General features: G+C 41.7%; 1 protein-coding gene across 1 annotated transcript in view; it reads right to left on the bottom strand.

The window, feature by feature from the left end:
• Window positions 1-73: 73 nt before the first annotated feature.
• Window positions 74-13,361, bottom strand: part of COL7A1 (collagen type VII alpha 1 chain) — a 133,697-nt gene continuing 120,409 nt past the window's right edge. Inside the window, exons 100-110 of the mRNA XM_066612976.1 lie at window positions 9,639-9,755; window positions 9,204-9,281; window positions 9,046-9,099; window positions 8,272-8,320; window positions 6,945-6,977; window positions 4,838-4,933; window positions 3,824-3,943; window positions 2,943-3,005; window positions 1,728-1,880; window positions 1,522-1,559; window positions 74-250 (exon numbers count right to left, since the gene is read on the bottom strand). Coding sequence (XP_066469073.1) covers window positions 74-250; window positions 1,522-1,559; window positions 1,728-1,880; window positions 2,943-3,005; window positions 3,824-3,943; window positions 4,838-4,933; window positions 6,945-6,977; window positions 8,272-8,320; window positions 9,046-9,099; window positions 9,204-9,281; window positions 9,639-9,755 — 978 coding nt within the window. The remainder of the gene's footprint in view (window positions 251-1,521; window positions 1,560-1,727; window positions 1,881-2,942; window positions 3,006-3,823; window positions 3,944-4,837; window positions 4,934-6,944; window positions 6,978-8,271; window positions 8,321-9,045; window positions 9,100-9,203; window positions 9,282-9,638; window positions 9,756-13,361) is intronic.

The raw sequence follows: 13,361 nt of genomic DNA, 5'->3' as shown, positions 1-13,361 counted from the left end.
TCTGATCCACCAGGGCTCTTATTTGAAAGCCCAGTCTGGCATCCTAAGATAGAAAGATCTTGGAAACCAATGATCAACTTCTCACAAGAACAATGCAGATATACAGTATTGACAATTGACTTGTCTGGATGCTCAAATTCAGTTTTCCAACTTTGTTTTTTGACAGAGATTCTGAATAGCTCTGCAGATTTCTGTAAGACTGGCCTTTGCCTGTCTTGCCATTAAATTTTTTTGTGTGCAAGTCCTTGACCTAAAGCAAAAGAGAAAAAAAAAAATCATTATTTTCTGAGTCCAGAGTTGAAGAATGAAGGAGTGCTGCCACCATGTGGGCACTGGAAGATTGGCAGAAGCAATGAATGACATGTGGGTAGACAGGTAGGTTAGAGATATATCACAGTGGCATCCACAATGCCTGTGTACATTTCAAGCATTTTTTCTAAGTTTCCTTTCAGTTCATGAATAAAAATTCTTTCTGGAATCTCAGGAGTCAAACAAGAGTGTTTATTTTATAGCAGAATCTTGAAACTAGAAAAACCTTGGTATGCACTGCTAGATATAGCTATCTAGATACATGTCTGTGTAAGCTCCTGAATATATATTTATAAGAAATGGGGGGGGGGGGGGTTTAAAAGAGCATGAAGAAACATGCTGAGGATCCTTGCTCCTGGTTATGTATTAAAAATCAGCAAGAGTTATTAGTTCTGATCAGTTATCCCTACCAGAGCTGCAGGTTTGGCAAATGGACATACATTTGTGTTGGCAGTTGCAAGTAAGGAAGAGCCAACAACTACTTCCATAAGAATAAAGACATTAGATAAGCAACAAAGAGCAATAAGCTATGAAGACACAGGAATTGGGGACCAAGTTGCAACTTTTATCAGAAAATCAAGAGATCAAGCCTTTGAAGCATCAATAGAACTCTAGCTTGGCAATGCATCATGACTCTGATGCCCTCATACTCATGGTTCTGCTACTTAACAATAGGAAATTTAGCTCCCCAGAAACAGTATAAGAGATGGTCAGGTTAGTTTCCTGCTAGTCTGTAGTAATGGGGGAAAAAACATTATGGGAATTAAAGCAAGGTGCAGATAGAATCGTTTGGTCTGGCTATAATACATTCCATGTGTTACCTGTCGGCCAGCATCAAATAAGTTAAGAGAGCTCAAATTAAAATATGTCTTTTCTTTTTTATATTACATATAAAAGAGGTTACGCATATGTTTTTCATTTGATATAAATTTCACCTTAATTTAAAAAATATAAATCAAGAGCAACAAAAATACTTTAAAAAAGAATAGCACCATTTCTCTGCTCCAGCTGAAGCAGCCCGCATGCACACAGGCGCATGCACACAAAATTGTGCTGCAGGCAGTGAAAAAGGCAGCAAGGTGAGCCTCAGACCAAATGCATTGTTTGTGCCCGAAGTCTTGTGGAGGCCACGGATGGGTTTCTTGTGGGAGCCTCGAGGCTGAGTCTCTTGTTTTGGTTAGTTCTCCAGTTCTCCCAGAATAGGAAACATACTTCCGAGTTTATTCTCTTCTTATCCACTCTGTCACCACCTAGGGAAAAAAAGTAGCAGCATTACTGGAAGCAGTGAGAATCAGATACTGATCCTGCCTTCAAAATTTACAGTATTGTCTGAAGGTTTCCTAGAGGAGAAGCCGGAGGAATCTCAAGCCTCTGCCAATTCTTACCTGCATTTGCCTATAGGCTGCAATGATGCTCACAGTCCTCCTTGGTCATGAAGCGGTTGGGGTTCCCCTTGCAGCCACTGTACACGAAGGGCCGACACTCAGATACTTTTTGGTTATAGTACCACCTTAGGGTATATTTGCTGCAGTCTCCCTCATCCAGTTGCAACGTGCACCGCTGAGCTGGAACTGAAAAGGAAGCAAATCTATACCTTAGCTTTGTTAGAGCATTAGCATCAACTCCCTGATATCACAGGCCCTCAACAGAAAACACTAAATATTTTCCATAGTCTCCCAGACACAACTCTTAAGACATTGTGCACACAGGATGGAGAAGAGCCACACAAGGTTGGTAGTTAATATCAGCAGCTTACAGTGCTATAAGCATGTTAATGTTACAGGTTGCCTGGTAGCTACAGAAGTTCCTAAAAGCACTATTGAGACAATAAGCCATTGCTATCATGTACAGGTCATAAGATCTTGATGTGCCATGATGCTCTCTCAACTCTTACTGATTGCAAGTTGGGTCCTATCATTATGGAAAGTTGCTGCCTGATTAAATTCAAAATGGTTAGCAAGTAATGCTTCTTTTGCAAGTTGTCAACATGGCCCCAACACACATTATTGTTAATTCAGCTGTATTAAATTCTTCACATTTGTAACATGAGGAATTCTTCATAAAAATATGGCTGTTTTGCCATAGAATCTTGCATCTATAAGATTCTTGCTTCCATAACTTCAAATTAGAGATTTTATGTTATAAGGCTGTTAACTGACTCATCCAGGATCTGAAAGCAAACCCTGTGAAAACCATTGGCTGTACTAAAGAAATGCAGCCACAGATGTGCTGAGGTTTGTATCTCCACAAGCCGAAGCAAATGAACTCACAGTGCCTTGCCTGTCACCACCAGACTATATTCCTGGTGATTCCAGATCAGTTCTGCTAGCACATGCCTGCTATACTAAGAATATCAACTCAGGATCAGACTGGAGAAGAGCTTCATTCAGCCTGAAGACACTTAGCCCTTTCCCCTGGAACAGTTGGCTAATGGCAGCAGCATAGAACAAGAGGAAAACCCTGAAGGGTTGTGTACATCCCACAGCACCTATGTTCCCAAAGTTGACCTACAGCTTCTGATGTATCATTCATAGTATCAGGAGGAATGAATAGATATGAATCCCAGGAGGACAGAAGGAAAGGAGATAATTTTTCCTTTGAGAGAAAGGCCATAAGGCAAGTCTGCTGCTTACCTTCCTCAGAAGGTGCTCTTTTTTGCCGTCCATGCTTGGGAGCTGCCCCTGGGCTCATGACTTCTACAAACAGGGAGTGGAATACTGGTTTTAAAAGTCATGGCTCCCTACCTTGCTCCTCCCTACTCCCCCCCCCCCAAAGTAAAAAAGGTTGGCACATAGAATGTGGCTTCAAATGATGGCACTGAATTTATTTCAGGGGGACGAATGGGACTGTACTGTAGGACTACCTTGTTCACACACATAATGGAAGAAAAGAGGAAGGTGAACTGGAGCTGTATCTTCATCCTACACACTCAAGAGCAATGGCTCCAAAATTGAACCTTAACTTATTGAAGTTAACAGTGTCCACTGATTCCAGAGTAGAATACTGTGCCAATGGTTTGTTTACATCTCAACTATGCCATGGAAGCTTCTTTCTTAGTCTGTTTACTCAGGGTCTCCTCCTTGTTGCTAAACCACATAAACTTGGCCTTTTTAGAAAGCAAGAATGAGAAAATACTGTATATTAAAAGAACCATGAGGTCCCACATTTGGTTAAGACCATCTTTCCTAGGGCTTGAGAAAGTAATGTCTCTACTAGCTTTTGTTTTGAACATATTTGCCAAGATTACCAACTAGTGGTCATAGGGGAAGACCATAGCTCCAGTAATGGCAGTGATTTTGTAACACATATCTGTCCATGGACAAGAGGATACAGAGGTGGCCAGTCATTTCCCATAACTTCTCTAGTAGTCTCCAAATTAATATATTTTTAATTGCTCACTTTCACTGGGTTTGAATAGGAGCCCAGTGCCAGTCTTTTGGTGCCTACATTGCAAGGGTTTCTGGGAGATGACCACAATTCCTTCAAAAATGCTCTGCAGACTATTAGAGCTCACCATCCCTCAGCATAGAACTCTCTGTCCCATCTGCTCCTAGGCCCTCTTCATAGTCCTCCTCTGTGTAGATGTACTCATATTCATGGTCACTGTCAGTCACTGTGTTTCGGTTTTGGCCCCCTACAAAACACGAATGGCTGGTTCAGATGAACTCCAAGAATGAGGAGGGCTAGACAGCAAGGAAGGAACAGCAAATGGGGAAAAAAATCATGTGCTTGATGCATGTATTCCTAGAATATGGCTGATGAACATGATGGAATAGTGCATCTGGTGCCGTGTATTTTATGTACTACAGTACACATCATCATGGAACTGGTTCATAATTTGTGCTGTATATGTAACTTGTCTGAAGACAAGCAGAATCACAGCATAGAATCATGTGCAACTTCATGTTTCTAGGGAGATCAAATGACCTTTGAGCCACTTAATACGTGCATGTTTTACAACCATCTGTCCTTTCATGCTACATTTACTTACTAGTCCATGTTATACTTGCTGCTAACAGGAGGGATGGACAGTTGGCAAGAAAGGATTTTCCTGTATTTTTGACCTCATTGCCATTGTGAATGTATCTTCATTAATTCTAGCCACAACAGTTGGAACAAAAAAACACAGCAGCATCCCATGGCATTTTAAAGGCTCACGTTCAAGGCTATTATGGCGTATGTTTTTGTGGGATACAGCTCATTTTGTCAGAAGCATGGTGTTGATTCTTCCTAAACTGGAAGGTTTTGAAACTTAGGAGAGTACTTCTTTCCCATAAAACATTATGCTGCAACAAATGTGTTAGCTCAGTAAGCTCACCATGCATTGGCCATGGATAGAAATAGATCTTTGCATTCAAATGAAGTGCAGAGTTAAATCCTGCTTTCTCAACAGCATGCATATTCCTAAACTTTGTGTTATGGGAAGTGTTGAAACTGTTTGGTGCTTGCAAGGAAAGGAGAGAATAATAGCAGAAGTTCTATGCACACTAAAAGAGGTGATGCTGTGCACAAAAGAGACAAGACTCACCTTCCTCTTCCTCAGCGTGTGATAACTTAAGCACAGGGACTAACTGAGCATTAACAGACGGGAACGGTTGGGTAGATGGATAGTTGGGGAGAAGACCTGAGAGGGGCAAGGTCACAATGCAAACATCAACAAGCACATAAAAATAACTGACACGCCGCTCAGTCATTCCTTTCCTCAAGACACAAAAGAGACAGGCTGAACAGCCAGAGTTCAAGAGATCCACATGTCTTGTTCAAGAGATCCACTTTCCACAAGAGGGCATTAACCACCCTAGCCCGGAAAGAGATAATCCTGAAAGGTTTGTGTGATGGACCAATTGAAGCTAATAGGGACAACATTCCTTTGTCAATTTCAGCCATGTCTAATGCTACTTTGAGATGGGCCACATCATCCCACCTTTAGCAGAAGAGGACTTCTTGGAAAGCAGACCAATCAGCATGTTCCTGCACAGATGAATTTTATCTTAATACTCTCTTACTCCCACATGTTTGGGAAGGGTCATGTGGAATGCTCTTGAACTCAGGCACACCCATGCTTATTTGAGTTGATCAACATTTCAGCAACAAACAAGACATGGGCATCTAGTATTAAAACATCAGTGGAAAGAATATGCCAGGGAGGAAGATGAGCACAGCACAGGGTGCTCCAAGGTATGCAACAGTTTCACTGGCAGATAAAAAAAAAGGTTGATTTCATGAAGTCCACATAAAAAACATAACAGCAAGTTATACGAGTAATCCAGTCCTGACAAAGGCTTGAGCACAACTGGTTGATTGACAGATGATTCCTGTGTAAGATGGGCTGCTGACCAGAATGTTTTGTGATGCAAAATGGCTGCTGATAGTGAGCAGAGCTCCCTGTCAGCAACTATTTTGGGAGTGCTGCTGCAAGAGGCAGCAGCACTTACCCATCTAGCCACAGAACCCATTGTGGCTGCCAGAGCAGGTAAGGCAGCAGTAAAGGCAGGGATGGGGCAAAACTGGGGAGGTTGTGGGAGGGATGGATCCAGTGGTGATGGTGCACCCCAGATCCTATCCCCTCTGTCAGTAGCCTCCTCACCCCCTTTCTTTCCTTAAACTTGTGCCAGTTATAGAGCTGGTGAAGATGCAAGGAGACCTATTATGGAGCGAGAGGCTTACAGAGCGGTAAGGGAATTTAAACCCCATTTCTCTGCGTGAAGCTTCTCAGTCTGGCCAAACTCAACATTCCACAGCATACCCAGGACAGGAAATGCAAAGCTCTGCCAAACATCTAAAAAGCAAAGGGACCATGAGGAAGAGAGCAGGGGGAAGTGTGCTTAGTTTTCTTTCTGCACTCCTGTCCCCCAACAACTTTTCCCAATCGGGATTCTCAGGTGCATGTTTACTGCATCTGCAGGAAAGGGAAACAAATGCAGGCAGGAAAAGTATTAAACATCTTTCTATCCCCCACCTGCTACTTTCTGCCTGTATATGGAGCATTCTCCCATCACTTTTAAGAAGATGGGTGAAGATCAGGTTTTCCAGACCTGGGTCTCTGCCACATATCTAGTTTGTCCCTGAAATGTTATCAGTTTGTTTTTGTTTTCTTTTGGTAAGTTAAGGCTGCCTGCCTACCCCACAGGGCTGCTGTGAGGCTGAATGAGATGAAAAATTTTTTTTAGATGCTCTGAACCTTAAATAGTGGGCAGAGTTCTGTTTCAAATAAATAATCATTTAAAAAACTGGACCAACACAGACCAGTATGTATTGGCTCCCTGAAACGTAACTGCTTAGCTATTGCACAGGAATGAAGCAAGGCATCAGTTCATTTGTTACATTCTTCATCCCAACAGCCCCAACTATTTCTTAAAAACCCCATCTTCCTGGGGTTTTTTGCTCACTTATAATGGGATGTCTGTTGCTAACTAATCCAGCAGTTTTTTTTTTTTTTTGGGGGGGGGGAGTTACCTATGTATGATCTTCCTGCTGGGGTAGGAGGGATACATCTGTTTTCAAAGTAGCCTCCTGCATACCTGGGAGCACAAACCATGTTTATCAGTCTATATTCTGGATGGTGCTCTTTACCACTGGCTAGGATTATGGGCACTACAAAGAAGAAGCCAGCAAACAGTAACCAAAGTACTCACGTCTTTCAGGAGAGGAGAACTGGCCTCCACAAGCTGCAATGAGAAACACAGAGGTGAGGAATTTGTCCAGGCATCCAGTTCAGAGTCTCTGTTCTCAGGCTCTGAAGGCTGAACTACATGTCATTCAAGATTTCCCAAGATTTTTTTTTTTAAAACCCTGATAAACAGCTATGATGGATGATCAATTTCTTTGAAGTAGCAATAGGGGGAAAGAATGCTTCACTCTTCCCTTGTGTCATTTTCCTGATCAAAATTGTCTCCCTTACATCTGTTATTTGCCCAGCAAGAAAAACACAGATATCTGTACATTTCCCCTTGCAGGCATGTGATGTAATTTTGATTGGAAAAATGGTATAAGAGGAAAGGATTGAATGCTCCTTCTCTGTCACTGCTGCAAGCAAATTCACAAAACCTTCCCCAACTACATTTCAGTTGAAAACAAGTCAGAAAATCCAGTCATAGATCTACACAGATGTGTAGTTTGGCACTAAGAGTAGGGCTGGCCCATCTATGAGGCTTTGTGAAGCAGTTGCCCTGAGACGCAGGATGGAGGAGGTGGCCAACTGGTGGGAGACACCCTGTCCCCATTGCCTGTCTGCTGCCTCCCCCAGCCTGCTGACTACCTGGTCACTCTACCTAGCCACTGCTGGATCTGTCTTCTTACCTCATTCTTCTCAGAGAGCAAATGGCAGAAATATGGGGAGGGACTGATAACCTCCTCCTCCAATACCATTGATGAAAATTACGGCAATAGAACTGAAGGAGGAAGTAGGGGTTGTTGGGAGCTATTGGAAAGGGGATTGCCACCTCCTCTATCACCTGCAGTCCCAAGATCCTCTCTGCTCAGCCCATTTTGAAGAAGCACCAGGAGGTAAGAAGGAAGTGGTAGTGATGGGGACAGAAGAGGATCAGTGCCATCTCCACACATCCTATCTCCTCTGTTACCTGGTGTTTTTTTTCCAAACTCACCAGGCAGGAAGGATGGAAGAGGAGCCAGTTTCACTGGCCAGATCTGAAGAAGTGCCAGGTGGCAATGGAATAGGGAGGGGAGGTGGTGGGAGGCATGCGCATACATACCTAGATAAAAAGAGGGTAGCAGAATTTGAGTACCACTTCAGGTTCTGGTTTGGCTACGCCCAGGCCTCACTGAGAGAACTCTGAGAAAGGACAACCTCTAAGGCACAGAACACTTGGCACCACAGCACAAGGCTGCTTCAGGACCAGCAAGGGCAGCCAAAATGAAACAAACTTTAAAAAAACAGGGTAGCAGTATCAGAAGAAAACACCAGGAAGGAAGGACAGCGTTTAGTGGTGGGTGGCCCCTTACCACAGTGTTGACTCATCTCCTCCCTTACAAACAGGCGGATTTCATCTTCCTGCAGAAACAGAAAGGGAGAAGAGTTGACAAAGCAAGTTGAGGTCTATTTTATTGCGGAGATCCTCCACTGATGACAAAGGAATGTAAGATTGATGTAGGGAGAAATTGGCAGACTTCCCTCCTCTAAACTTGCCAGTGCAAGAACAAAGTGAAAACGGAGATCGCAAGCAAAGGACAGAACAGGGATGTCAAACATAAGGCCCTGGGGCCAGATGCGGTCCGCGGAAGTTCATCATCTGGCCCTCGGCCTCTCCCAGCAACACCATCAGCTGCTCTCAGCTGCTAAGTTGGGCTGAGGTGTCACTGCTAAAAGGGCAGCCCACATGATAATTGGGCTCTCCCATATCTTGCAAATATGATCAAGGTTTGTGTATTTTCTCTTCTATTTGCAGCTAAAGAGTTCCTTGGTGAGAAAAAATTGTTTTTTTTGTCATGAACTGCTTAATGACATCACTAACTCCTTAATGACATAACTTATGCCCTCAGCATCATGAAAGCTATATGGTCCTGTGTATGAAATGAGTTTGACACCCCTGGGATAGAATGGTAGAAGCCTGCAACTGGGAGCACTGAGTGCTTGACTAAGCCTGACTTCTTGCTACAGGAGGAAAAATTGCTGAATTAGCCATCTTAGGCTGCTACAGAGTTATCAATGCCCAAACTCCCATTTTAGGTTAGGGTTTTGATTCATGATTCCATGTGCGAAGACTGATGTGAACTCACCGTCATGCCAGGGTCTCCCTTCTCTCCTCTAGGGCCATCAATCCCTGGACTTCCCTGTTAAAAAAACAGAAAAGGAAGTCAACAAGCTTCTTACAGAAGGTGATATAGTTTGAGTTGGAATATATGCCCCACGTCAGGAACATCTGTGATGAACAAACCTGCTCTCCTCTTTCTCCTGGGATACCTGGAATTCCTCGGGCTCCTACTACTGCTTCACCTGGAGGTCCTCTTTCACCCTACAGAAAGGAAAAACAAGCATTCCTTGACTAGACTTCCCCCTCCCCCAATGTGTTAAATAAGCGCTCCTAAGCTTGAGTGGTACAGCAGAGGCATGCTCAAGCCTGGGAGCCAGGCGGGACGCGTACATGCTCAGAACACAAGGGAAGACAATGAAAGTTCCCTTCCCCATCTCAGCAGTTCCCCTGATGCTGGACCGAACAAAAGAAAGGCAACAGTCACTCATGCACTGCCCCCTTCCCGAGGTTTTGTTGTGCTGTAGAATTTGAGAGACAGAAGCTCCTCCCCAAGTGATGAGGCAGAGCTGTATCGGTCTTTGATGGAAACAAAAAAAATGACAGATGGTGGATATTTACCTTCTGGCCTTGGATACCTTCTGGGCCTTTGGGACCAATGCTGCCAGGAGGCCCAGGTGGTCCTGGAGGCCCATCACTGCCCCTGGGTCCCGGGGCACCAATTATGCCTGGCCCACCCTAGTAAAAGAGAGATTAGCATAAGGAACAAACCTGAGATAGCAGCAGAGCATTAGTATTTGCAAACAGAATTGCTTTGATCCTGCAGCGGGTCAGTATTCTGCTTTGCTGGCCTGGAACGCAAGAAGTGAACGACAACAGAGTTTCCTTCCTGCAGAATTGTGTCAAGCATTTGCTGACCAGTTTTAAAGGAGTTGTTGATGGCTGCTAATCATAACTGTACTAAATTTGCAAAGTTTACTGAAAAGTCTTGGTACTTTTTGCTAAAAGGAGAAACTACGTATTAAATTATACTAACCAAAAGTCTTGGTATCAGGGCATAATGACCCTAAGGATAGATGGACAATTAGCAACAAAGAACTAAACTAGAACATGTTAGAAATGTTCATTATTAAGATATAGTTTCCCCTAGTAAAACTTCTTAGAAAATACATTTGTTTGCACTTAGGATAGAAGCAGACCAGCCTGTTCAGGCCGTTTTATGTTTGGAACAGGTAACAGGGAAAGGCCCCTGGTGGTTACAAAGGCTTTTGAGGCCAAATTGCTAATTGGGTAAGAGGCACTTTTTCAAGTGGGCGTCCTCTTTTTAGTAAGGGGAGAGAAACTGGCCAGCCTCATCCCAGCAGTGTCTTTTCTAGTGGCTGTCTGCTGGTGTTCTTTTGCATCTTTTTAGATTGTGAGCCCTTTTGGGACAGGGAGCCATTTGATTTTTCTCTGTAAACCACTTTGTGAACTTCTTTTTTTTTTTGGTTGAAAAGTGGTATATAAATACTGTTAATAATAATAAAACATTGGCACAAAATGGGTGCTAAAATGTGAGACTCTGTTAAAGCAGATGGTATTAGATATTATTCACAATAATTTTCTTAAAAATAGTTTGTGCTTGTTTCTAACGTGGTGCAGCACAAACTCTGCTATGCCAGGTTCCTGCCCTGGACAGTTTTCAAAGCGACCCAACATGGGTCTCAAAGACTGGTGTTACAGCATAGAAAAGGGCCACAAGCAGAAGCTGCTGAACTCCTCAGGGCTTTGTCTTGATTCTTTTTTATTATTTTATTTATTCTTCAAATTATTTTCCAAAATAAAAACAAACAACAAATATAAACAAACACATATCAAATACAAACTCAATACACAACACGAAAACACACCGTTGGAGGGTGCAGGCAATCATATGTCAATATATCTAATCCAGGGGTGCTCAATAGGTGGATCGCGATCTACCGGTAGATCGCGAGGCAAAATGAGTAGATCGCGGAGTGCCGACCCCCCCTTCAGGTGCCTCTGGGAGGAAACGCTGGGAGTAAGGCCCATTGTACTCAATGGAGCTTACTCCCAGGTAAGTGTGGCTAGGATTGCAGCCTCACAGCCTAATCCTAGGCATGTCTACTCAGGAGTAAGTTCTGTTATACTCAGTGGGGCTCAAGGTACACCAACATACATTGTACACATAAATGTTATATGTTATGATGGCGCAAACATTGTAAAAGAAAACTGGTAGATCTCCGGGCCTTGCTGGGTTTCAAAGTAGCTCTCAAGCCAAAAAAGTGTGAGCACCCCTGATCTAATCAATCAATACATATCTTCTAATCTTGTTCCTCTTCTAGTTTAGCCTCTTAATATATTTATCTATCATATCTTATCCTATATAATATATCATGCATACAATATTTTCATCTAAATGCCCTATCTTATACATCTACAACTTCATTTTCAACCAAGCATAGAATGGTCTCCATTGCTCTATCTGTGTTGGTTTGCGCTGTTGATCCAAAATCTCTGTAAGCCTGTCCATTTCTGCCACATTCATTATTTTCGCTATTAATTCATCTTTCTTTGGAATTTTAATAACTTTCCAGTATCTAGCATATAAAATCCTTGCAGCAGTTAATATCATAATAACTAAATACACATCATTTTCTTTATAATACCTAAGGTAATATTAAGCAAAAATAACTCTGGTTTCAGCGGTATCGTAAATCCAACAATCTCTTGTATTAGATTCTTTACCATTTTCCAATATACTTGCATTTTTTTACATGTCCACCACATATGATAAAAAGTCCCTTCTTCACATTTACACTTCCAACAATTTTTTGATATGTTCTGATTCATTTTTACCAGTTTTACTGGTGTCATGTACCATCTATAAAACCTTTTATATACATTTTCTTTAAAATTTGTTGCTCTAGTAAATTTTATATTATATTTCCAAATCTGTTCCCATTGTTCTAATGTAATATTATGGCCTATATTTTGCACCCATTTTATCATACATTCTTTTATTGTTTCTTCATGCATCTCAAAATCCAAAAGGAACATATACATTCTTCTGATATATTTTTCTTTTGTTTCTAAGACTATTATATCAAATGGCATCTGTTATGAATAGGATCCTTCTTGTTTATCTTTCCCAAATTTTTAATCAAGTTGCAAGCGAGTCCACCAATCCATCTCCACGCCCTGTCTTAACAGTTCTTCTTTTGTCTTTAATTCACTGGCATCGCTAGGTGGGTGCAGGGGGTACGGGCCGCACTGGGTGACGTGCCGGGGGGGTGACGCACCCTGGGGGAGGACACGCTAACTTCATGACTTTTGGAGCTACCCCGTCGTGCCATACACCGTTGGATGCGGAATGGCCAGCAGAACACAATGCAAAAATCAAAATTGAAATCGCTCCTTTCGTTCAAAGGTTATGAACCCTGCTTGGTCTTGATGAATAATGTTTATCAAAACTCTTTTTAATCTTGAAGCTAATACTGTTGCAAAAATTTTATAATCCACATTAAGTAGTGAAATTGGTCTGCAATTTTGAATTTCTTCTTGGTCAAGCCCTTCTTTATGTATAACTGTAATAATTGCTTCCTTCCAAGTATCAGGGATTTTATCCTTTTGCTATATTTATTCTATCAGTTTTTAAAATGGTAACATCAACTCTTCTTCAAAACATTTATAAAATTCAGCTGGTAATCCATCGCTACCCGGTGATTTCTGATTTTTTTGTTTAGCGATTGCTTCTGGAATCTCACTAACTGATATCAGTTGATCTAAACTTTCTTTTTGTTGCTGCAACATCTTTAATTATTTTTTTGTAAGTAATTCCTTTTATGAAAAATCTTATATGGAAGAAGAGATCCCATTCATAGTCTTTTTTCCATCTTCATTCTTTAATGTGTCTATATAGGATTTCATTTTCTCTCTCTTTAATTTATAAGCCAGCCATTTTCCAGTTTTATTGGCATTTTCAAAAAAATTTTGTCTAGCAAAAGTAAGTTTCTTTTCTAGTTCTTCTGTCAATAAAATATTTAATTTGTGTTGTACCTCTCTCATTCTCTGTTTTATCTCCAGTGCTGTAGGGTTTTGCTTTGCCAATAATTCTTGTCGTTTTAATTCTCTCTCTAATTCTACATATCTTATCTCTCTTTTCTTTTTCTTGCACCTTCTCTTACTGCCAACCTTCTAAAAACAGCTTTACTAGCATCCCAGACCATCGTCATTGGTATATCAGGTGTAATATTAACTCTAAAATAATGTTCTATTTCTTCTTTCAAACTCTTTTTAAATCTTTCATTTTTTAATCTGTTAATGTTCAATCTCCATTGAGAT

Source organism: Tiliqua scincoides, chromosome 2 (genome assembly GCF_035046505.1).
Source record: "Tiliqua scincoides isolate rTilSci1 chromosome 2, rTilSci1.hap2, whole genome shotgun sequence".
NCBI classification, from domain to species: domain Eukaryota; kingdom Metazoa; phylum Chordata; class Lepidosauria; order Squamata; family Scincidae; genus Tiliqua; species Tiliqua scincoides.
This window is presented reverse-complemented; position numbering and strand designations above follow the sequence as displayed.